Here is a 23307-nt window from a genome sequence, read left to right on the forward strand (position 1 = left end):
CCTGTGGCACCTTTAAGACTAACAGAAGTATTGGGAGCATAAGCTTTCATGGATAAGAACCTCACTTCTTCAAATGCAATGACTTGCATTTGAAGAAATGAGGTTCTTATCCACGAAAGCTTATGCTCCCAATACTTCTGTTAGTCTTAAAGGTGCCACAGGATCCTCTGTTGCTTTTTACAGATTCAGACTAACACGGCTACCCCTCTGATCCTTCACATGTTGTGAACCAATCTAGTTTGTATAACATCATATGCTGCACAGTAGTGCAATATTTTATTCATTAACTACTAAAGCATTACTATGTAAAAAAACAAAAAATACTCTAGCAAACGAGTGTTTTCTGATTGTTTGAATCCAATGAAAGATGTCAGACAGCATGAATCTTTGAGGCAAACTAGTCTGAGTTTTCACATAACCTCATTTATTTATTGGGCTAAAGTGAAGCTTTAAATAGCAACTATATTTTACCAGCATCTGAGTGAGAGAGAAACACTGGGTGATGTCATGGCTCCCTCAAAGGTAATGGCAAAAATCCCCTTGACTTCGGTGAGGCCACAATTTCACCCAGTGAGTCCATGTTAAGGAGATTTTGGCATGAGATGATGTTAGGGACTGAATAAATTCAGTAGCTTAACTAATGCCCAATGGAAGAATAGAGGTGGGTTGTTAAAAGAAATGTGAGTTAAAACACAAAAACAAAAACAAAAAAAAATAGCTTGTTTTTTTCATAGTGAAGTTGGAGCCTCAATGGTGTCGGGGAGAACAGTGAAGACGGTAATCCAATCACGGTTTGGTCAAGATGGTCGGGAGGGCACTCAATGTAAAATGTACCATTATTTGGCATGGGATCAAGTGATTTCTATGTACAGGTAGCTCTAAATATCTAAATGTATGTGCTACCCCAAATTTGTTTCTCTCCTGTGCCCTCCAGCATTTTTACATTTGTAGATGTCCCTGAGGCCATTGTGTAAACAGGGTTTATCTGTATATGGTGAAAATGACTTGAGATTCGTAGATCCCAGGAAAGCTTCTTGCAGCTCTTTGAGTAGACTGAGTATGATAGAAGGTCACTTTTGCTTAGTTGCCTAAATATGGATTTGGGGGTCTACAGCTCTGCAACCAAATTTGAAAATGTTGGCCTTAACATATTGATGTCTCAGTTTCTTCATGTATAAAATGGAGCTGATAATATTTACCACTCTCACAGGGATGTTGTGAAGGTTATTTGATTAACATTTGTGTAGTGCCTTATGGATGATAAATGTCAAGTATTATTAGTACTGCCAGTTGTGCTGCTGGATTGTTGCAATCCATTAGAAACTAAATTGCAATCCAGCTAATTTCAAATAGGGCACCATACTGTTTAAATTCTTTCAAGATGTTAACAAAATAATAGATATACAAGATAAAAAGTGTTGCAATGTTCAAAGTTCATTTTTAATGTTCTTCTTAATAGAGGCTTCTTAGGGAATAATAATAATAATGAATAATATAGAAAAGACCAATCAGCAGGTCCTATTTTCTTTACCTATTATACAAAGAACACAATGATTGAAAATCAGATGACAAATTATATCTGATAAAATGAATATTTGGTTGACCCGTGGAACCTTCTAAGGCAGGATGTTATTGGTGAAAACAGCTTAGAAAGAGTAAAAATGTTGTAGGCATTTTACATGATGGGCTTGATCATGTAAGCCTCTGAGCACTCTGACTATATCCACTAAGCACATACTTAAATGCTTAAGAGCTCAGTAGCTGCAGGCTTCAGTTCTATATGAATAAAAATAGCACCTCCAGTTACATTAATTAGTATAAAATAGCAGAGCTGTCAATCTTCATAGTTCAGGGCATAAAATGATCATTAACTGAAGTCCATAAGAAATATGCCTTATCTTATATAACATTACACAATTCGGTGCCTTTAGGCCAATTCAGTAGGTCAATGGGTCCCATAGAAGTTAATGGAAGATTTGCTATTGACTTAATTTGGCCCTATGAGTGTGTCTTATACCTTCCTCTTAAACATCAGACCCCTGGCCTTTGGAAGAGACAGGATACTGGACTGAGGGGGCTGTTGGTCTGTTTGGATAGTCTGCTAAAGCAGGTGTGTTCTTAAGTTCTTAAAATGCTTCTGTATTTTCAAGTTACTTTAAAGGTATGTGCAATTTAATAACCTAAACTATTTTCTTTATATGTAAAAGAATATGGTGCAGTTGAATTAAGACTTTAGTGAGTACAAACCTTAAAAACTATGAGAAATGAATCTTACTGCATATTTGAACTTCTGGAAGTTATGGAATTCACAATACTGCAAAAACTCAAATCATCACGCTTGAGCTCATAAATAACTGAAGAAGGCCACAATACAATACAAATGAGTTCAGCTCTTGAGAATGAAAAGCATTTCTAGGATGAAATGGCAGTTTCCTATTCAGTGTGGGATTGGGAAACTCTTAATTATTCCAAGTACAACAGTACAAAATTGTTTGCTGAATTCATGAACTAGGTTTCCAAACTGCAAGCACACTGAGTGAACAAAACTAGATTTTATTTATTACTTCAATTTGAACTAGGTATTTAATATCACCATTTGGACTCTTGTATTATTTTAGACCCTCCCCATATACTTATAAATGCTGTAATTATTGAATAGCAACATATTAAACTCACTGACTTCAGCTACTTTCAGTGCTGCTAACTTTTTAAATGTAAACTTGATTAGACCTACAGGGGGCCAGACAGCTTCAGAATTAGAGAGGGAGTGTACACAGGTGTAGGCTCCTCCTTCCCATGGGCACTCCGATGCCCATTGGCCAGCCAGAGGGAGTTGGGTGCTAATTGTCTCTTGCTTCCCGCGATCATTAATTTAAACCCTTGCCTGGGATTTTTTGTATCACCCTTCCTCCCCTTAGTTTTCGTATAGGAACTGTGGTTTAGGATGCTTTGGGTCAGACAAATTGACTACTTTAGAGGTCAGAAAGGAATTTATCCCATTGGGGCCAATTTGGCTGATACCTTTGTAGTTTTGTTTTGGTTTTTCTTTCTTCATAGCCTCATGATTAAACAGGAATAGGACTTTCAAATCTAAAAACTAGGAATTTATATGAATGTTTAGTTCATCACAACTTATAGCTAGTGCACAGTGCGGATGAAAGGGCAAAGGGTCAGCTCCCAGAAATAAAGGAGACCTAGGATTTCACTGCTGGAACTTGGGCCTGTGGGAAAAGGGGAGACCTGAAGTCTTCACAGAACATCGTCCCTCTCTGGTGCCTTCTGCCCCCTTCACAGTGGTACAGGGGAAGGGGATTCAGCAGAATGTACTGAATCTTAGGAGTAGGCAGTGGAGAGTCTACCCTGAGTTATGGACTATTTCTGAGAGGCCCTGTAAACCCTGCACTGGATTACTAAATACCTGGTAAGGGTAGAGGGGGCAGATAACACCAGGGACGGGTGCTGAGTTTAATAAAGTTGTGGCCTGCTGCTTAAATCCATCCTTGTATCTGTCCTCATTCACTTGAATGTCCTGATCAATGAACTTCTAGCAAAATGCAATATTTTTGAAATAGCTTTCCCATATTTTAATATTATTTAGGGCCTGATCCAACTCTCACTGTTTGTTGTGCAGTTTAGAATTATCTCGTTATTTCTTTGTGCTGCCCAGGCCCGTTTGTTGTACCCACCTGTTGTCTCTCACCATATAATTAGATTCTTGGTTCTTTAAGGCAGGGGCCATTGTTCTGTCTTTGTCATTATCATAATACAAATAGTCACCATTGTTATAATTTTCATTACTATTACAATTATTCTTATTATGATTTATTATTTTTATTACAGTAGTGCTTAGGCGTCACACTAAGGATTGTAGGCACTCAACATACACAGAGTAAGAGACTGTCCCTGCCCTAAAGAGCTTACAGTCTAACACAGACAAAGAGAGGGAAAGTAAACACAGAAAAGTGAAGTAGTTCACCCAAAGTCACAGAGCAGGTCATTGCCAAAGCCAGCAATAGAACGTGTGTCTCCCGACTCAGAACTCTATCCACTAGACCAGGCTGTCTGCCTATGCTCTCCCTGCCTTAGGTCCTGCCTAACCAGAGCTCTGTTGGACCCAAGAATCTATCTCCAGGTGCTAGGCAGCAAGGAAACAGACTCAGTATATTCCACGAGAAATCTCTCAAATTAATTTGTACTTTACTGTCAGCAATTATTACATGGTAAATTTGTTTCAATCCATTGGTTATTGTTCTCTCTGCCTGCCGATTTGCTAAATCTAAAGTGTAAAAAGATGATTGTCTGGTTGAAGTTAAGCTAACTAGGCCATGTTGGTTGTAACAGAGAACAATACAATTAGTGATCTAAAGGCTCGCTGCACTTTGGCCAAAATGTGATATTCTCTAGTGAACATGTAAACCTAAGAACAGTATAACTCAGCAGTAATTTCTGGCTACATGTCATGAAGGATTCCTGGAGTTCCTTAGATTTAAGTCACTGGCTTTAGATGTGTATTTCTAGTAATAATTATACGTGCCACTTATTTTTATAACTCCTTCATCCAAAAAGCTCAAAGTATTTCAAATCATTAAGTAATAAAGCCACTCAAAAACCTTTATCTTAGGTAAACATTATTGTGCTCAATTTACAGGTAGGATAAACTGAAGCATAGTTAAAGTGACTTTCCAAAGTAAGACATTGGCACAACCAGTCATAGAACTCAAGAATCCAGACTCTCAGAGCCAACCATTAACCACTAGAATACACTAACTACCCAGTGAAAATACAATGGCAGTTACACAAAATAAAATATATTCATTTTAAATGTATTTTTCTAAAATATACACATATATATTTTATTAACTTACAATAACATACACTGCAACGTAGATTTAAAATGTAATTAATATACATAAATGTCACTGCACTATGGCCTGCAAAGGAAAACCATACCGCTCCAGTGAATCTAATCAAAACATTAGAAATACAAGTTATGGAACAGACCACATCTTTAATTAGAGAGTTCCCAACCCAGTTTCAGGTACATTGGTACTGATTTTCTATTCCCTTTCATGAGACAGGCATGCTTTCTTAGTGGGGGGATGTCTGCAGCTTAACTAAAGGCCCGCCCCAAGTCAGCGAATGCTAGCTGAGCTGGAAAGGTTCCATGATTCTGAAGAGATGTTACGAGCTGAGGGGGAAAGATCCTGGACACCCCAGAAAGCTCTGCCTAGGCCCAAAGAGCTCTCCAGAGTGGTAAGGCATCTGAGACAGGGAAATGCATATAGGTGTGTTCATTATTTTGTATAGATCTGTGTATTTCTCATGCTGTTAAGTAAAGAACAATGGTGTTTTAGAATCCACTCTCAAGGATGTCTGTGTATCTGTTTGTTTTGATTGCTACATTTCTTTGAAGAGGTAAACTGTAAGCCACAAGGCTCAAACTTCTGGAGAGGCTTTGGAAGAGATTTCAAAGTCTAGGCATTTGGCTGTAGGGTCCCCCCTGCCAAGAGGAGTGTAAGACATGAAGTCTTCACCTGGAATATGTGCCGAGAGGCCCAAAGCTAGGTACAGGGCTTAAACTCTGCCCACCACCAGCAAGCTAAGGGTACATGGGATTCAGAGCTTGGATCCCCTCACAGCAGTCTGGCAAGTATACAGCAGGAGGAGCATGACCAGATCCGTAACAATAACAAACACCTGGCCATAAACAAAATGTATCATTTAGATTTTTTTGGATGAAAAGTTCTATTAAAAAGGATCTTTCCTGCAGAAAATGTCAGTTTTGACAAAAATCCATGTTTCCAGAAGAAAAATATTTCATTTGAATTTTTTGACCAACCTTACTTATAATATTCTCATCACTGTGATATCTGTCTGCAAAGAGATGCAGTATCTTGCTTCAAAGAGTAAAGTTAATGGCCTTTGAGAAATGTACAAAGCTGTTAGAAAGTATGCTTTGCTGTCAGTTTTTCCTGTTACAGAAATGGGATTTTCTCACTTCCCAATACAAATGCTAAATGTTCATTTTGGTGCACCAAAGAGTTAAACTCTCTCTGTGTCACAAGGAGGTAAACTTTTCTTAATTATTTTACTCTCCTTGCCATTGAAATTCATCTTATCAAGAGATTAGATTTCAGAGATAATCATCAATGAGTTTGCATCAGAATAATCAAGAAAGAAGCATACGCAGTTTCCATTTAACCAGTGAATACAAAGGCATTTTCAAAGGTTAAGAAAAATAATATAAAGAAAAGTAGAAGGGATAGGTACAGTATATAAAGTGTCCTAAATTTTTGGTGTAAAGAGAAACTGCAGATGAGATGTAATATCTGAAAAGACCTCAATTTAGCCCTGTCAGAAATCTTTTAAGAAAGCTTCTTCCTGTGAGATTTCCAGCCCCATTTGGTATAAACTCAAGATATTAGTTTGGACAAGCTGTAGACAAGCCCTAAACTCAAAGATTCTTATGTGAACTGAACCTAAATGCTAAATATTTTGAGATTGGCCTAATTCTAATGAAAATAGATGAGATTTTCTGAACCAGACCAGAGCTAGGAATGACTGAAGTTGGGTCTTTCAAGGTGGAGGAATATCTTAAGGAAGCAGAGTACATTTTATCTGGGGGAAAAAGACAAATGACATCCCTGGAAGTGTTTGAGTTTTAATGACAGACTACAGATGGTTCAGAGTCTTCTGTCAAAACTAAATACTTTTATTTAGTATGTACTGCACAGGAGCTATCCTGGTTTCATAATTCTAACCAAAGGGGGAAATAACCTCATTTGCAAAGCCTGTTCCAGATGCCACCACTTCAGATGCCTTGCAAACTGCTGTCTGCTGCTGGTGCCTCTGTATACCCAGGCGAGTGGACAAAAGGGACCATCTGTATATGCTGGGAAGTGAAAAATCAATTTCTATGCCCCAAATAAGAAACTACTGTTACAGAAGGTCACTAAACATTACCAGTTATTCATTGACACTCAAGTCCTCAAGGGGGTGTCCAAAAATGAAATGAGTTTCATTTAATATTCTGTAAAACTTCACTGATCTAGGATATCTCTTGAGGGGTATAAGGTAACTCAGGCTTAAAAGCAGGTTATGAATTTTCAAACACTACCTTCAATAAATGTTAGTTCAAGGCAAAAGAAAGATACTATATCTAAAGCTAAAGGAGTATGGCCAATACAGATGAGAAATCTTTTTGAAAATTGTCCATCTGTATTTAATTGTCCATCTCCCACCTTGTGAGAAGGCTAAGGTAATTGAGAACTGATATTCGAGAATTTGAAAAATAATTGTAATGTGTGCAAGTTGCTCATACACTTTAGGATTTAGGCAACTATGCTCATGTGTAAACACCTCGGGCCTGAATTTTCTCTCTCATACACTGTTTTTTGCACTTCTGTAATTCTTTTGACTTCAGTGGAGTTGTTCCTGAATTATACAACAGTAAGTGAGATGGTTGGTTACTTTTACCCTTGTCTCCCTCAGGACTAGAACTCGGCAAATAACTGATTTTTTGGTAAGTTGGTAATTTCAAAAAATCAGGACAAAAATCATTTTGGATCAGACCAAAATAAAAAAAAATGAATTTGTTGGCAAATGAAAAAGTTTGAGAAAAAAAATGGTTTTGGTTGAATACATTCCATTTTGATTTTGAGCATTTTTACATGTTTTTATAATTTTAAAATTAAATTAAAGGAAATTTGAACATGAACAAGTTGTTTTGATTTTTCTGGTTCAAAACATTTAATTTTTACATTGTAAATACAAAACATTTTGATTTTTTTTTAGATTTTTTTGGATTGATTGGTTACACTGTTTTTTTTTTATTTTTATTTTTTTAAACAATTTGTGAAACACATTGGTTTTACCAAACCTAAATTTTTCACCATAAAATTTTGGTCAAAATGTTTTGCCTCCTTCTAATCAGGACCCAGTTCCACTATCCTCTCACACGCAGAGCTCAGCTGCAGTGGAGCTCACTGAACGTAAGGCCTGGGAGACTGGGAATTTCACTCTTTGTGAAACAAAGTGCTGCACACCAGATTTCCATCCAAACTATATGTAAAGCATGAGCCTACAGAACACATCACCAAACTGAGCGTGGCTTGTGTTCAGGGTTTTTTCACATTCTAGGGATCTGATTCAAGACTCATTGAAGTCATTGGAAGCTTTGCCACTTACTTTAGGTGACTTTGGAACAAACCCTAAATGGTTAAATATTTGTGGGAGCTTCTTGCTATAGATTTACAGCACTTCACTGATAGAATATGAGCAGATGCACAGTGAATTGGAACTCAGACAGCTACCCATTCTGTGGAGCTGTTTTTCTTACTAGACACTTGTCTGAGGTCTCAAGTTTGATTGAGTGGTATGTTTCTTGATTGAGTACTTAACTGTATATTTTATGCCTTAAATTGTCCGTGATCTTCAATGTGACATTTAAACTAAACCTACCATTTGGATTCACTGTTCGGTTAATGCTACATTGTGACTATTGTATTTGGCATTGATTAGTATTTTGTCCACAAGGTATCTCTTCCTATCCCTATGTAATACAAATTTTGCTTCAGGGCATCATCAACTCACAACAAGCATAAAAGGGAAGTGGTTTAGTTCTTCTGGCAAAGTTTATTCTTATATTCCTTCTGTTCTGATAACTATTTGCCACTTGAGATGTTGAGTGACATTCCTTCTGTCCTCTGTCCAGCAGCATTATTTCTGATGTAGCCATAGAAATGAGAGAATATTACTGCAGTTATTTCCCACTGAATATCTTTAGCATTTGCTTCAGTCTAATCTGAACTATCCCAAGTGATGGTGTTTCCAGCTAAGATGAAAAAATGAGGCACAGATATGAATACAATATTCAGAGTGCAGTTTTACCAGAGGAATTACCACCTTCTTGTTATAATTTGATGCCTTAGAAATTTGACGTGCCTGTTTTGTTGCCATATTGCTTTGCAAAGTCATATCTAATTTGTTGTCCATGAGCAACCTAAAATCTCTTTTGGCATGATAGCTTTCCATGTTACTCCCTTTCATGGAGTAACTGAACAACTAAATAGATATTCAGAAAACTTCTGTTAGGCTTCAAGGAACCTTCGTTTATATGTTGGGTTCTTTCCTAAAATATAGTATTTCTAAGTCAAATCTTTAACTATTTCCAATATGTGTACACACATTATGATTTGTTGTATTGTGGTTTCAGACCATGAGTGTTTTCCTTCTCCGTCTAGAAAGAGCTCTGTATATAATTATTAATACGTTTCTTAAAAAGGGGACACTGAACGGAATGCATTTTCCCTTGTTAACATGGATACAAATAATTTTAACAAATATCAAAAGATGATAAAAATCTTCCCAGGCTCAATCTTTTCCACTTAAGCCCTAATTACAAATATCAGTATATTTAAAGGTTACACTTAAAAATACATCTTTTATCTATGTTATAGAAATCTCCAAAGGAGGGGAATAATAGCTCCTTCTCTGCTGATGGCTTTTTCAAAATTTCCTGAAGAAAGTCAAGATATTTCCCAAGCATCTGAAAGAATGGAAACATCAACAAAAGTGCTGGAAAAAAAAGTTCACCAGAAGCAGAAACGCTCACTGCATCCAAGTGGTAAATGCAACACACAGGCAGAAATCCCTGTTGATAGTTTGAGGGTTATCTCCTAGATTGAAACTGTGTTGAGTTCATTTTTATTTTATGCAGGCAGGAGTACTATTCATACCCACACCAGGACATGCTGTTCAGTTCTTAAAAGCATCTTACAAAATAATTACCTCTATTGTGTTTTATTTCTGATTGTACTACTATGGTTCTTGAGTAGCTAAACAGTAGCATTTAGCCATTAGCATCCTATGCAATCATACACATGCACTTGTATTGTCTACAAATCATCTCACAAATATACTGAATGTCCTGTGTGTTTTGTTGAGCTTCTTAGGTCGGAGGCTTTGGTCCTTCTGGAGCCTGAGGTTGGCAGACACAGAAGGGTACCGTTTGTATCTTTTTCCTCTGGGGCACTGAGTTCCTGAAATGCGTCTCCTCCAGACATGGAAGGACTTTTTACTTTTCATGGTGCATCAATTTTATGCATTTTATATGCTATTATCCTTGTTGCTACTTTTACTGTGTTTTATGTAATGCACTGGAAAGTTCAAAGTTGGAGAGTTGTCTAAGTAATACAACATTATTATTAATATTTTATTTTAAGATGGGCCAAACCAACCCCCCTGGCATTTGGGATGTTTGAAATTCAGACCTAGATCCAAATATGTAATGACTTAATACCATCTCTATAAATAATAACATTGCAATAATATCTATTTTCTTTGTTAGTATTATAAATGCACCTTTTTTTATCGTTCAAGAGATGGAAGACATAGACTGTTGCAAACAAACATCAAGTACTACAGTTATCCCTCTCAGGTTTTTTCTTGGGAAATTCATGCCATACACATAAACTCAGGGCTTGTCTACGCTATCCCACAGTTCGGAATATGGAGACATGAATAGCAGTGCACACTGAAATGCTATGCTGTAATTCCCTCCTGTGGAATGCACAAGCCCACCTCCTGACCCGATAGGCTTTGAGATCCTTAGCTCCAGGCCAGATCTCAACATCTGCATTGCTATTTGTGGCATGCTAGCTGGAGCCCTGTTAGCTTGAGTCTGCCTGCCTGGGCTGAGAGGCTCGCTCCCAGTAGACATACTCACACAGGCCCCAAGAAGGAGGGCTGTGAAGTCCCCAGACTTGAAGGCAGAGTTTAGAGGCCAGGGAGGACAGGGATAAGAAGCACATAGCCTTGAGAAAGGGGGCTGTGAAACTGTGAAACTAAAAAGAGGTTAACCCAAATAAAGTGGCCCCAAGAGAGGAGGAATCTTGTTCTTAAAGACTCTGGATGTAGGTGTATTACTCTCAGGACTCAGAGGAAAAACTGAGGCAGGGTGTCTGCAGGGCCATCCAAGGTCACAAAGTGGCACTCTGGGACAGCACGTACCCACATGCTGCCTGATGGTGTCTAGATTCCAGCTTCTCCCCACCCCCCAACATTCTAATTCATTAATTATGTGTCCTCTCCACCCCACATCTGTCCATTCTCCAGCCCATCAATTAATAATTCACTTTCCTAGCCCCGGTATCAATTCTACCCATCCAGCCCCACATCTGCCCCGAGTCCCCCAGCATCACTATTGATGCTCGTTCAGTTTTAAGGGTTCTTCACCCCTCTTTCCCCAGCCTGGGGGATGGGCAGGTGCATCAGGGTTCTCTTCACCCCTCTCCCCATTCCAAGGACTCATGTGAGAAGAGGGGGAGAGCAGACTGACCCAGGAGGGAAAGAGGGGGGCAGGATCAGAGCCACCTTGAGCTGCAGGACTCTTTCTGCACCCTCCTCTCCATCTCCCTCTCTTGTTGGATGGTGTTGGATGCTTCTACTTTCCCTCCCCTCCCCAAAACCTTTTTTTGGCTTCTGAGGGGAAAGGAGTAAAGCTGTGCCTGCTTCCTGCAGCCGCAATTATTGGCTGCCTTCCCTTTCCCCACCTCTTGCAGAAGAGCAGCCAGTCTCCAGCAGATCTGAAATTCATATGAGGGCTGGAATTTCTTGCTTTACCCTGAGGCTGGCTCCAAAAAGGGTTGAAATCACATGACTCACAATGAACACTGATGGCCACTGGGCTCCATCTCTTGCCTGTAGCTTCTTCAGTGCAGAGGCATGGCTCTTGTTACATATGGAGGGGGTGTGGCTGCAGAGACCACAGGTCATGCTCCACCTCAGAGGGTGGGGCTCTGGCATCAGGGAGTTGTAGGCTGTGGTCACTGTTGTGTTGGAATGGCATTATGTTTCAATAAAGGAATGCAGTTGTTAATGACAAGCTTTCCATGCCTTCATAAAGAGAGCACCACACTCTTAAAGTGCAATGTTAGCTCCTTTCTGTATTTAGGTCAGCTCACCTGTAACTATATTGGCCCTAATTTTTCACTAACTTTTTGGATTCTTTCCTTTTTGTTTGTCATATGCCCAGTTCACTTTAGATATTGTTGTAAGTTTTATGCAGCTTCTCAGATCCTGGAAACTACAGGAATTTTTAACTAATTCAATTAATAATTTAACCAGTTCTAATAAAACTGCCCAGATCTAGTACCTAATAAATACTATATACCTTTTCATCTAGCCAGGGAGCAGAAATAATTCTATGTATCTAGATGTTCAGGGATATATATGTATCAGGAAAGACGAATAGCTAAAATGGCCTTATTCGTATAAACTACACGGTGAATTACTTATGAATAACAAATACATTAGCAGAAATGATGGGGGTAACAGCTGACTAATGCTAATTTTTGTAATGGATTCTACTGTAACAGATACAACATTATTCTTTAACAAATAGAGCAAACAAACGGGTCATGTTGGGTTGGCTGTTTTTTTTTTTTTCCCCAGATCTTTTATCAACTGATTTGCTCAGCATGATTGCCAATATTTCTGGATGCCTGCCTTACATGTTGCCACCAAAATGTCCAAATAATTGCCTAGCCAATAAATACCGCCTCATCACTGGTGCCTGCAATAACAGGTATGTAACTTGTGTTGTTTTAGGACACAATTCTCTTCCTGTTACTCATAAAAATATGTTTTTTGACACAGAAGAAAATGAAATGGTTACTTAATTTCATGTTAGATTAAAGAAAACAATGAAGAAAGAAAAAACACTATAATATCTCCACGAGAAAAGAAAGAAAACAGTGTCTCCACTATTCAGTTTTTCTCATAGCTGTTCCCTAGCAGATAGACATCAAAGGTACAATACAGATTTCTTACATGCAAACCACAAAGTGGTGTTAAAATGCTTGCGCATCAGAGCCTTGGATGGCTGAAGGTTTTGGGACACATTCAAAACATTCAGTTGAACACGGTTTTGGATGAGGGAGAGGTGACTGGTCATCTTTGTATAATCTTTGCTTTGAGCCTCAGAGCACAGTACAGAGATTACCAGCCTGCCCCAAAATGGCTTACCCACAGTGAAAAGTTTCCTACATCTGGCGTTCAGTGAAAGGAATGCTGCCTGGCTTCCTAGACTGGTCAGCTTTTAAAGGACCAGGAGCTTTACTGTGTCTGTGGACAAAACCAATGTTTGGCTAACCAGGATGTTTGGTGAACGGAATTTCAGTTAAATAGTAATGTATCACATTTTAATAATTTGACCCCCAAAAATGATATATTGACTAGGCCTCTGTGAATTTCAAGAGCATAAACTCTTCAACAAGGCATTAAATCCCAGAATTCATATTTGCTAATATCTGGGTCTGCTACAGTGGGACTTTACAATTGACTTTTCTTCCTGTCAAAGTTTTTATTTATAGCTCCTTTTCCTTAAAGGGCTTATTAACAAGAGCTTGCTTTTTTATTGATGAGGCCATTAGAAAAATTATGGCTGTGATTAACTTGCAGCTTTCACTATTCACGTGGCTCAGAAATAAATGTATTAACATTGCTGCTGGTTCAATTTAGTCTCCACAAACACTGAACTGCTCTCATGTCACGACACACTTCCTAACTGCATTTGATTGCTTACTTCTTATGGTAAGAAGAACAAAGATTTTCCAAAGTGCTAACTCAAGTTATCCAGCCAGAAGTTTTAAATAGCGAGAGGGATTTTACTTCAGAAGAATCACCCTGATTTGATTTGCAATGAAACTGGGGTGGGGGTAGAGATATGTGTGTGTGGGGGGTGTGTTCCTTAGCTATCAAAGGGATTTGTGCCAAACTGAAAATTCCAAACAAAGAATTAACCTTGGTTTAAAAAAATGGTTTTATTATGGAATCAGTCAGTTTTGCCACATTTTTGCAAATGATCTTAAAGAGAGTTGTGTGGCAAGCTCTCTGATAAAAGTTGTGTAAAAGACCATCCTCAAATGCATCTACAACATAAGATCAAATATGTGTGTCAGTTGATCCCACGAGAGGCCTATAGAATTGTTTAATATCTGAGATAGTACTTAATATTATAGTTGCAATTGATAACTCATTTAGTTTGGACACAGTGAGACTGACTCTCCACTATCTTGAAAAGAACAGGAGTACTTGTGGCACCTTAGAGACTAACAAATTTATTAGAGCATAAGCTTTCATGGGCTACAACCCACTTCTTCGGATGCATATAGAATGGAACATATATTGAGGAGATATATATACACACATACGGAGAGCATGAACAGGTGGGAGTTGTCTTACCAACTCTCAGAGGCCAATTAAGTAAGAGAAAAAAAAACGTTTGAAGTGATAATCAAGATAGCCCAGTACAGACAGTTTGATAAGAAGTGTGAGAATACTAGGATTAAATGTAGGCTTGTGTGGCATCAGCCATTCCCAAATGTAGCATTGGCTACCCAAATAGATATTAACAGATTTACTGTCCTTAGCTTTGCTGTCCAAAAGTATGTGATGAGATAACTTATTGGGGCAGACTTATTTTTTAATAGAGGGCATGGGGAGGAAAGGCATGTCTGAGCAATTATTTAGCTTTGTCTTGGTCCTCAGCTAAGTGGCATTGATCTGAGTACTTTGTATTGTTTAGAGAAATGGAAGGGATTTTGAAGATTAAGGCATTCCAGTTATGTTAGGAACAGGGAAGGATGGCTTAGTTGTTTATGCTTCATGGGGCAGATACTCAACTGGTATAATACAATTTAGCTCAATTGATTTTAGTGGAGCTACATCATTTTACACTATCTGAGAATCTGACTCCTGTTCTGAAACCCCTGAAGCTACTGATTCAGAACTTGCCATATTATGTTTAGCCCTTTCCTTTTCCAAGGTAGATACATGAGTACTGCACCAGGGAGTTTACCATCTTGAATGAGATCTCATATTCCATGCTTTCATTGGATACTTCAGAGATTCTTTGTATTTTTTATATGAGCAGCATTTTGCTGAAGCATTGTTGGCCTGCACCTCCACTTTTCCCATTGTTCTGCAGTGCACTAGTTGATAGCAGAGAGTGTTGTATTATCGGAAGATGTTGTTATCTCAAGGAAATTATTTTCAAAAGAGAGATTAGAACTTTCAAAGGCATCTGGGAGTTATAAACTCCAGCAAAAGTTACATTTCAGTTAGGTGAATAATGTAGATAAACTGTTTAGAAAACGGTTCTTTTTGAAAATCATCATAAGCTCCATAATGCTTTTTTTTTTCCTAGCTGAAAAGATGTCTTTAACTCCCCTGTATGTGTTGGGGACTGGGAGAATATCTCAGTCACATTTTTATTCTGCTATAATCAGTTTGAGTAGATTTTGAACTTTTCACTCAAGTGTAACTCAAACAGGAAATTCAGAATTTCTTTTTCAAATGTTTAAAAATAGCAGCTATGTAATTGTATTGGCAGCTGATGCATGTGGAATAAAAGGGCTGGGCATTCCCAAAGGCATCATGTGCAAATCTGATAAAATAATTTGTTTTCTAGCTCTAAAATCTAGTTATTACAGAAATGAGTAGTTAGGTTATTGTCTTTAACCAACAAAAAAATTTAATTATATAATTCTCATTCTTGCATCCTTATGGCCATTTATTCAAGTGCCTTTTATGTAATAACAAAGGATCCATGCTTGCAGCTAATTCTTTGTGCATCTCCCGAGTTGTGTCCCTGACATCTCAGAAAGATATGAAACATAGAGTCCTCCAGTAAAGTATTATATAATCATACCACATTAATTCAAATATTTCCTTTCTACATATTGATTCCAAAACCAGGCACACTAAAAAAAAATTGCATTCAAAAGATATAAATCCAGGTAATAAACTGCATCTTAAAACTTCAGGTCCCTTCTAAGGCACAACAAAACAACTTTTGAGCTATCCAAACATGTGTAATGCCAGTATGAGTGAGTGAAAAATCTCCACTTGACATAGAAGGAATTATATTTGATTACATCATAGGGATCTGTGAAACAGTAACCCTCTATTTCAACTGCCTGGGGCTAAATCCAGCTCGCTTTATTCATGCAGAATTCCATGGACTTCAGGGGGAGTTTTGCTTGAATAATATAAACTGGATTCATCTCTGGATCTTTTTCACGGGGTCTTTTCTTTCCACATTTTGATCATAAATTGCCTTTTAATGAATTTTTCCAATTGCTCAGTTTTGAAACAGCAGGTACTATTAAAATAAGTAGAAGTATAATATATGAATGCAGAGAATAGAGCAGGAATCCACAAATATAGAATCAAGTGTATTTGTTAAAGTACACAGGCTTGATACACTGTTTAAGATGACATTAATTCCATCATTACATAATAATAAGAAGCATCTGAAAGGGATTTTACTGCAGTAACATTCTAGTGAGCTGGTAAAATATAAAAGCAATCAGGAGAAAAATCACTGGTTAAGCAGTTAAATTAACATTTCATTATTTTTAATTGAGTGGAATAGCACTAACACTATGTGCAGTACTTTATGCAATTTCAATAAAGACAAATCAACTGTAACTAATTTGAATGCTTTATTAAGGCACATTTCAACCTTCCAGTGTGAATTATTGCAGTTAATTAAGTTTATTACTGTCCCATATAGCTTTGCAAATTGAGCCACTTTGGTATGTTGAAGATCAGTGGAGTATTAATAAAATAATTGTTCCCCATTTAGTATCTCCATGGACATATAAATGTAGGTGTAACACCCTGTAGTTCCACTTTCTGTCTCTGAACATTCCAAGTTCTTTGTGGCTGAGCCTTAGAATATCAGAGTAAACCTAATATGCTTTTAATATTTTATCTCTGCTTTTGAATATTGTGTGTATTTAGCAAGTTATGAAATGTACTAGATTGAGCATCCTAGACACCTACTGCCTTTTGCTACAGAACTGCACCAACTTTCTCATGGTGCCCCACGAATGTGCCTCAACCCTACCCTGAGATTACCACCTCTATGGTGACAGGGAAATTCAATTTCAATGCCTATTTTGTCCCTGGCTTTCAGGGATGCCAGTTGATCTGGATTGAGAGTGCTAAACTAATTTCACATGTGCCATTTCAGCATCATGAGATGGTCTGAAGCTGCAAAACATGAATCTGAATTTTAAACATCACAGTTTGGGGTTGGGGGCAGTTTAGGGGATTTTAGATTAGTTCATTGTAAAAATAGGGACTGTTTACAGAATTAAGATCCAGAGTCACCAAAAATTCTGAGGATTTGATTTGGGTCTGTCTCTGCTTCTGACCTGCTTATTTTGAGCTCAGTTGCCAATTTATTGATCCAGCTAGTCTCACATCCTTTCTCCAATGTAAAGTATTTTGAATTTAAATGATAGGTAGATTAGATATGTTTATGATGGAAGGAGGACTGCCTGGATCCAGTCCAGGCCTCAGTGGGGTTTTTGTCATTGACTTCATTGGAGCCAGGATTTCACCTTACATTTCTTCACTCCCAGTCATGATCCCTGCTCCCTAAGATGTGTTGCCTCCCTACATCCTCACCAACCCACTGATCATTTCTCTTCCCTCCAGCCTCACTCTTCCCTGCCCTAACTCTCAATTCCCAGCTCTAAACAAGAGCACTTGACGAAGGCCAGCAAGAGCCGTAACGTTTCTTTCCCTTTTTTTCTAATGAATGAGTACACAGTCTCAAAGTCCTTATGTGGGCAAAGCACCCATAGATTTTTAAAGGATAGTAGCCTAAGCTAGTAACATAAGTTAAGGCCCTGAAAAAATTTATTTTAGTAAATAAAGACTTTTTAGCCCTTCCTTTTAGTCAAGTTGGCTTTGGTATACCTTGGTGTCTTTTCAGAGATCTTTTTAATAAATAGCCCAGTATCGGGAAACACACCAATATCTGATGAATATTTTAAAATAAAAACTGTTGGAAAAAAACATTTTATTTCCCCAGGGAACATCCTAGATGGGGAGCTTCCAACACTGCTCTGGCTAGATGGCTCCCTCCAGCTTATGAAGATGGAATCAGCCAGCCCAAAGGATGGAATCCCAACTTCTTCTTTAATGGATCTCAACTGCCATTGGTTAGAACACCATAGAATCATTTGAAACACTTGCATTGGGCTACGTGCATGCCTGGGACTGTAAAATATCTTTTAAATCAGTGAAGTCAAACTGCAGATGAATATGGTTCATTAGCACTTATGTCAACAAAACTTTTCTGAAAAAAACACCCCCCTAAATGACATAAGATTTGCCAGCATAAGCGCTCGTGTGCACAGCGCTATGTTGGTGGGAGACACTCTTCCGCCAAAATAGCTACCGCTGCTTGTTGAGCTGGTTTTATTCTGTCGACAGGAGAGCTCTCTCCCATCAACATAACATGGCTATATGAACAATCTTACGGCTGTGCCACTGTAAGCTTGTAAGTATAGACATGGCCTAAATTTTAGAATGGTGTGTTTTAATTAAGCGTATATTCAGGAGTCCAATTACTGAGTCCTCTCTTTTTACTCAAACCTTACTTACATGACTTCAGTTGGAGTTTCTTTGAGTAAGGCTTTGGGCCATTATTAGATATTTAATTAGTACCTGAAGTCTAGGCATGGATTTGATATTTAAGAAAGAAGACAAAGTCTTGGCAATTAAAACTTTAATACATATTCCAATAACTGCATCACAGTAGTGTATTCAGCGTTTTATATCACCAGCACTTTGTCTGAAAATAGATTGGTAATGGTCTAGATTGAATAACTACTGAACTGAAATTTGCTCTGAGGTACTGCCAAACCAGATTTTCATGCAGTGCTTGTTTTATAAGAGTCTATACTTGAGAACTGTGGAGAGAGTTGGCCTATAAAGTGGCCAGTGGAAAATCCTACTCTATGTGTATTTACAATTGTGTGGTCTTTTTAATGAACTTGGTGGCTGAGGTAAACAGAGAGCCATTTACTCTGCAGCCGTGATAGGAACCTTTGAAAAAGAAATCATTAGTTCACTGTAAGGAGAATATTACATGCACAGTAGTTACATAAAGCAGCTTCTGGGTGACAACATAAATGGGAAATGTACTGCAGGTAAATATATTGTTCATTTATATACAGCAATACAATTTCTTTGCACATTAAGATAACACAATTGCACAAATATTACCAACATACTGTAATTTCATCTATTATGTAATTCAAACTACTAATGTAAGGAACCACTGCGATATTACTTGATGGATTTTGGCACAGCAAATTGTTATAATACAGAAGAGATGGCAATAGTGAAAGGTCTGAACCAAAACATTTATATCTGAAACTGGATGCAAACTTCCCTATGTTCAGTGGAGAGGATTGGATCTGGTGTGTCTGGTTCAGGCTCATCTCAAATTGTCAGATTTACCCTTACTGCATTGACTCAGAAACCACAGTCTTTTGTGTTCACAGTCTTGTCATTTTACCCTTCACATATTTAATAATGATGGGAGACAGATTTTAGTGTTCATGTCACTTTCAAGTCCTTTTACAAATTAAATGACATCATAACTTTAAGCAGTACAATGTGGGGTTTATAGATGAAAAACTGACATTTGAATGAGAAATTTTACAGTGGATGTTATCAATTGCACATATTTCCAGGTTCATTAAGTCTTGTGCTAATGGAGTGAAACGCATTAAAACAAAGCTTGTACTATTGCATGGAATCTGACATACATTCAGCATAACACCAACAAGCTTCCCTCCCCCTTATGTTTAGCTGCACTTTAAAATACCATACAATATACGAATATGAAATTAGTACCATGTAAAAAAATATTGATTTTCTATGCTGTTTTTTGCAGATTTCAGTAATTTGTGTTCTTTTATTTATTATAAGTTACTCTTTAATAGAAAACATGCAGAGTCAAGGTAAGGGATAAATATTAGAATTATCATAAGACGGAATATTAGAAGACAGTGTAGCTCAACGCCATCTCCATGGTCATTTAATTTACAATGCAGAGTTACAGTGATATGAAAACCTTTGTCAGTAAATTACAGTGAACCACAGATGGCCTCTGTGCTCCTGTGAGTAAGTTATTCCTATGTGGGAGACTGGAAATGCCTCCAATGTGCACTTTCAATGAATTCTCCTCCATTCCTGTGTTGTGGGGTAGAGTTTCCCACCAACTTGCAATCCTGCAAAACAGCTGGGGTTTTGGGACACAGACCCCCCCACCATCTGCACAGAGGGTGTGTGTCACTGTACTCTCTCCCTACCTACTATTTCTGTGCAGTTCTCTCAGCAGTATGACTCAGCAGGCTGCTGTCCATGAGAGGATCTTTCACAGCCCCAAAGAGAAATCTGTGAAAGATAATGTTGGCTCAGTCAACATTAACTTGTGTTGGTTTGCCCTGATGGTTTTGGTTGGGTGAGGAGGCAACTATGCCATATTGAGTAAGCATCCCCTCATTTAAATCTCTCAGAAGGGCTTCTGCAGAGTTGAGATAAGGAGCACGTTGAGGAGCTGGCTATCCCCAACAGCCAGATTCACTGGGTCTTGACTTCCTTCTGCCTGGGAATATTCAGTGGAACATTTGGGTCTCTGTTTGGTACCTAAAATGCTGTGTATGTGAATAGCTTGTATGGCATGGAGCAGCGTGAAGCCCCAGTAACTGCACTAATCGGAGGCTGCCTGCTAACACTGCACCTTTGTTAAAAGACTAGAAAACAGAACAAATAGAATGAAAACTTTTTAGACATTGTAAAAGAAAACATGTGAGATTCAAAAGACTCAGAAAAGAAACTGATCAGAGATGTGCTACTCATTTGGTAACTACACAGAAAAACTCAGCTGAAATATCTTTGAACCTGCTTTGTGGTACTGACATCTCAGCTTTTGAACAGGAAAATCATACTGTCAGTGTCTTTTTAAAACAAGCCATTAGAAGTACTCCACAACATAAAATATCCTGGCAAAAGTGATAGCTTTTATCACTACTTCCTCAGCCTTTTTAGTGTTTTATCCATAAGTGAAAGGTAAATAATATTTGGCATACCAGATAAATTAGCTCTTTCTTTCCTAGGTTCGTGAAGTGACAAGAAAAATTATTCATGCATCTAATGAGGCTGTTACGGAAGACAATCTATATTCTGATATCATTATGGTGTGGGGACAATACATAAGTCATGACATTTCATTCACACCTCAGAGCACAAACAGAGCTGCCTTTCTAAGAGGAGTAGAATGCAAGATGACATGTGAAAACCAAAAATCATGTTTTCCAATAAAGGTATGATTTAAAATCCATTTGTTCAAGGGAAGCACTAGTTGGCAAACAGGTAAAGTAGATTGTGAGAGAATGGTCAAGGGATTTGACAGATCATTCAGAAGTAACAAAGCAAAAAATAATAGAATATTTGCAATCCAACATCATTAATTAATGATGCAGGAAGGCAGATATATAAAAAGATATATAGAGAGATAATCCTATATTCATCTCCACATATAGGTAGATAAAAGAAGGATATCAAAGATATTTAGTACAAATATAATGATTTTTAGCTATGGGGTTTATGTTGTAGAGAATTCATCTTATCAGGCAAGAAAAAATGTTGTTACAAGTATCAAGGTTTTGAATTCCAGTGAGGAAAGTAGGAAAATAGTCATAAATAATTCTCTTTTTAAACTGTTACTCAGCTAAAGTGCAGTAATTTTACCCTGGGAAGGCAAGGATATTTCCATCAGCTAATACCAACTTTTGAAAGGAGGTGTGTTCTAACTATGTGGCTAAAATGATCTTCAGCGTTTTGCAGAAACTTACATACATGGGGGTCATTGCTTTTGAGAAGATGGAAAAAGTTGTACTTCAGGAGCTAGTTATTTTCTAGTAGGGAAAGAAATGAGCTGGCATAGATACACAATTCTGTACCATGCCTGATGAATTTATAAGTAAGATAATTCTTTCATGCAGATGATAGGTAGCAAACTCGAAATACAGCTTGAAACTCACTAATGTACTGTCATGGAGCCTTACAATTCTACCTGCTGTCCCGCAAGGATTTTCCCACTCCCACCCACCCCACTTTATGAATAACACTGAGTTGTCCACACACACACACACGAGCTTCAGTAAAGAATTTCATGTTCAAACGCTAAAACCGGACTTCAATCCTGTAACTGCTTCTACTCTGAAGGCACTGCTTCCACTCCTGTACAGAGCTTCCTTGTGATAAATTATGGATTCCCCCAAGACACAAGACTTGGTTATCTATTGCCCTGCACCTTGTGCAGTTTTTATGCTATTGCAAAGTAGCCCACTTTGCATCTACCACTTGCATAAATGACTACATGGTGCAGGGCAATGGATGATCAGATCCATAGCCTTCTGAGTAGCAAATGAGGCTGTTGGGGAGATCATGGAGGGAGTTTTAGACTGTTCAGATGTTGAAAATAAGTTTTAGATTAATATCCTAACTTTTGGATTCTTTTCTTGACTAAGCTAATGTTATCTGAACCTTTAAATCTGTTGAGGTTTGCCCACCTCTATTCTTCATTGTTTTTTTGATTAATCCAAACCAATGACAGTGATATTTATTGTAACGATATCTGGAAGCAGTTTGAATATTTTATTCATTCTATTGACTAGTTAGGTCTCTCAATTGTGATGTGCTTCTTGTCTGGCAGTTCCTTTCCATTAGCATGAGGCAGATACAGTAGAACAGCAATCATCTTGAGCAGAGTCTCCCATCCACCCCCGATTTTCTTTTTTTAATTTCTCAGGTAAGAGGCTCCTAAGAGATGTGTCCTTATCATCTTGAATCTGTTTCTTCTTGTTAATTGTACTCCTAAGCATTACTTGACATTTTCACCTGCCAAGACATATCAAACATGCCATGACACGTCTCCTGGGAAGTTAGAAAACTGCATTTTGAAAATTTCAAATCAAGATGGTTAATTTTTCTAATGGACCCTGTTATGTGCAGAGTGTTTATAACCTGAGTTTTACTTTCTTACAAAGTTTAAAAGACTTTGAGGGCAGTAGCTGACATTTCCTTAGAACAAAAAGGCACATTAATTAAGCAATTTTGAAGCTCTCCTTTTATAACATGTAAGTACATCCATATCCATTAGATTTCTCGGATCTAATACCAGTTTAAGCAGGGCAGATGAAGATGGATGTACTTCTGCTTCTGAGTTATATGCCAAGTACTTTCCATGCACTTTTGTCAAGGCAATAGGACACATTACACAAAGCAGTTCTTTACTGTGACCAGATGAAGCATTTTTCTAACTTTGAAAAAGGAGCTAATAAAATTTCCCTCAAGAATCAGCTTTCTCCTGAAAGCTAAACTAGTTTTTTTTTCCATTTTGAAAAGCAAAAGCAAAAGAAAAGAAAAAAA

General features: G+C 37.8%; 1 protein-coding gene across 1 annotated transcript in view; it reads left to right on the plus strand.

Annotated features, from left to right (window-relative positions):
• The window catches only part of TPO (thyroid peroxidase), an 83741-nt gene that overhangs the window by 3842 nt on the left and 56592 nt on the right, over positions 1–23307 (plus strand). The window contains exons 3-6 of the mRNA XM_034763865.1: positions 9459–9625; positions 12454–12586; positions 17891–18020; positions 20991–21197. Coding sequence (XP_034619756.1) covers positions 9459–9625; positions 12454–12586; positions 17891–18020; positions 20991–21197 — 637 coding nt within the window. The remainder of the gene's footprint in view (positions 1–9458; positions 9626–12453; positions 12587–17890; positions 18021–20990; positions 21198–23307) is intronic.

This window comes from Trachemys scripta, chromosome 3, assembly GCF_013100865.1.
Source record: "Trachemys scripta elegans isolate TJP31775 chromosome 3, CAS_Tse_1.0, whole genome shotgun sequence".
Classification (NCBI taxonomy): Eukaryota; Metazoa; Chordata; order Testudines; family Emydidae; genus Trachemys; species Trachemys scripta.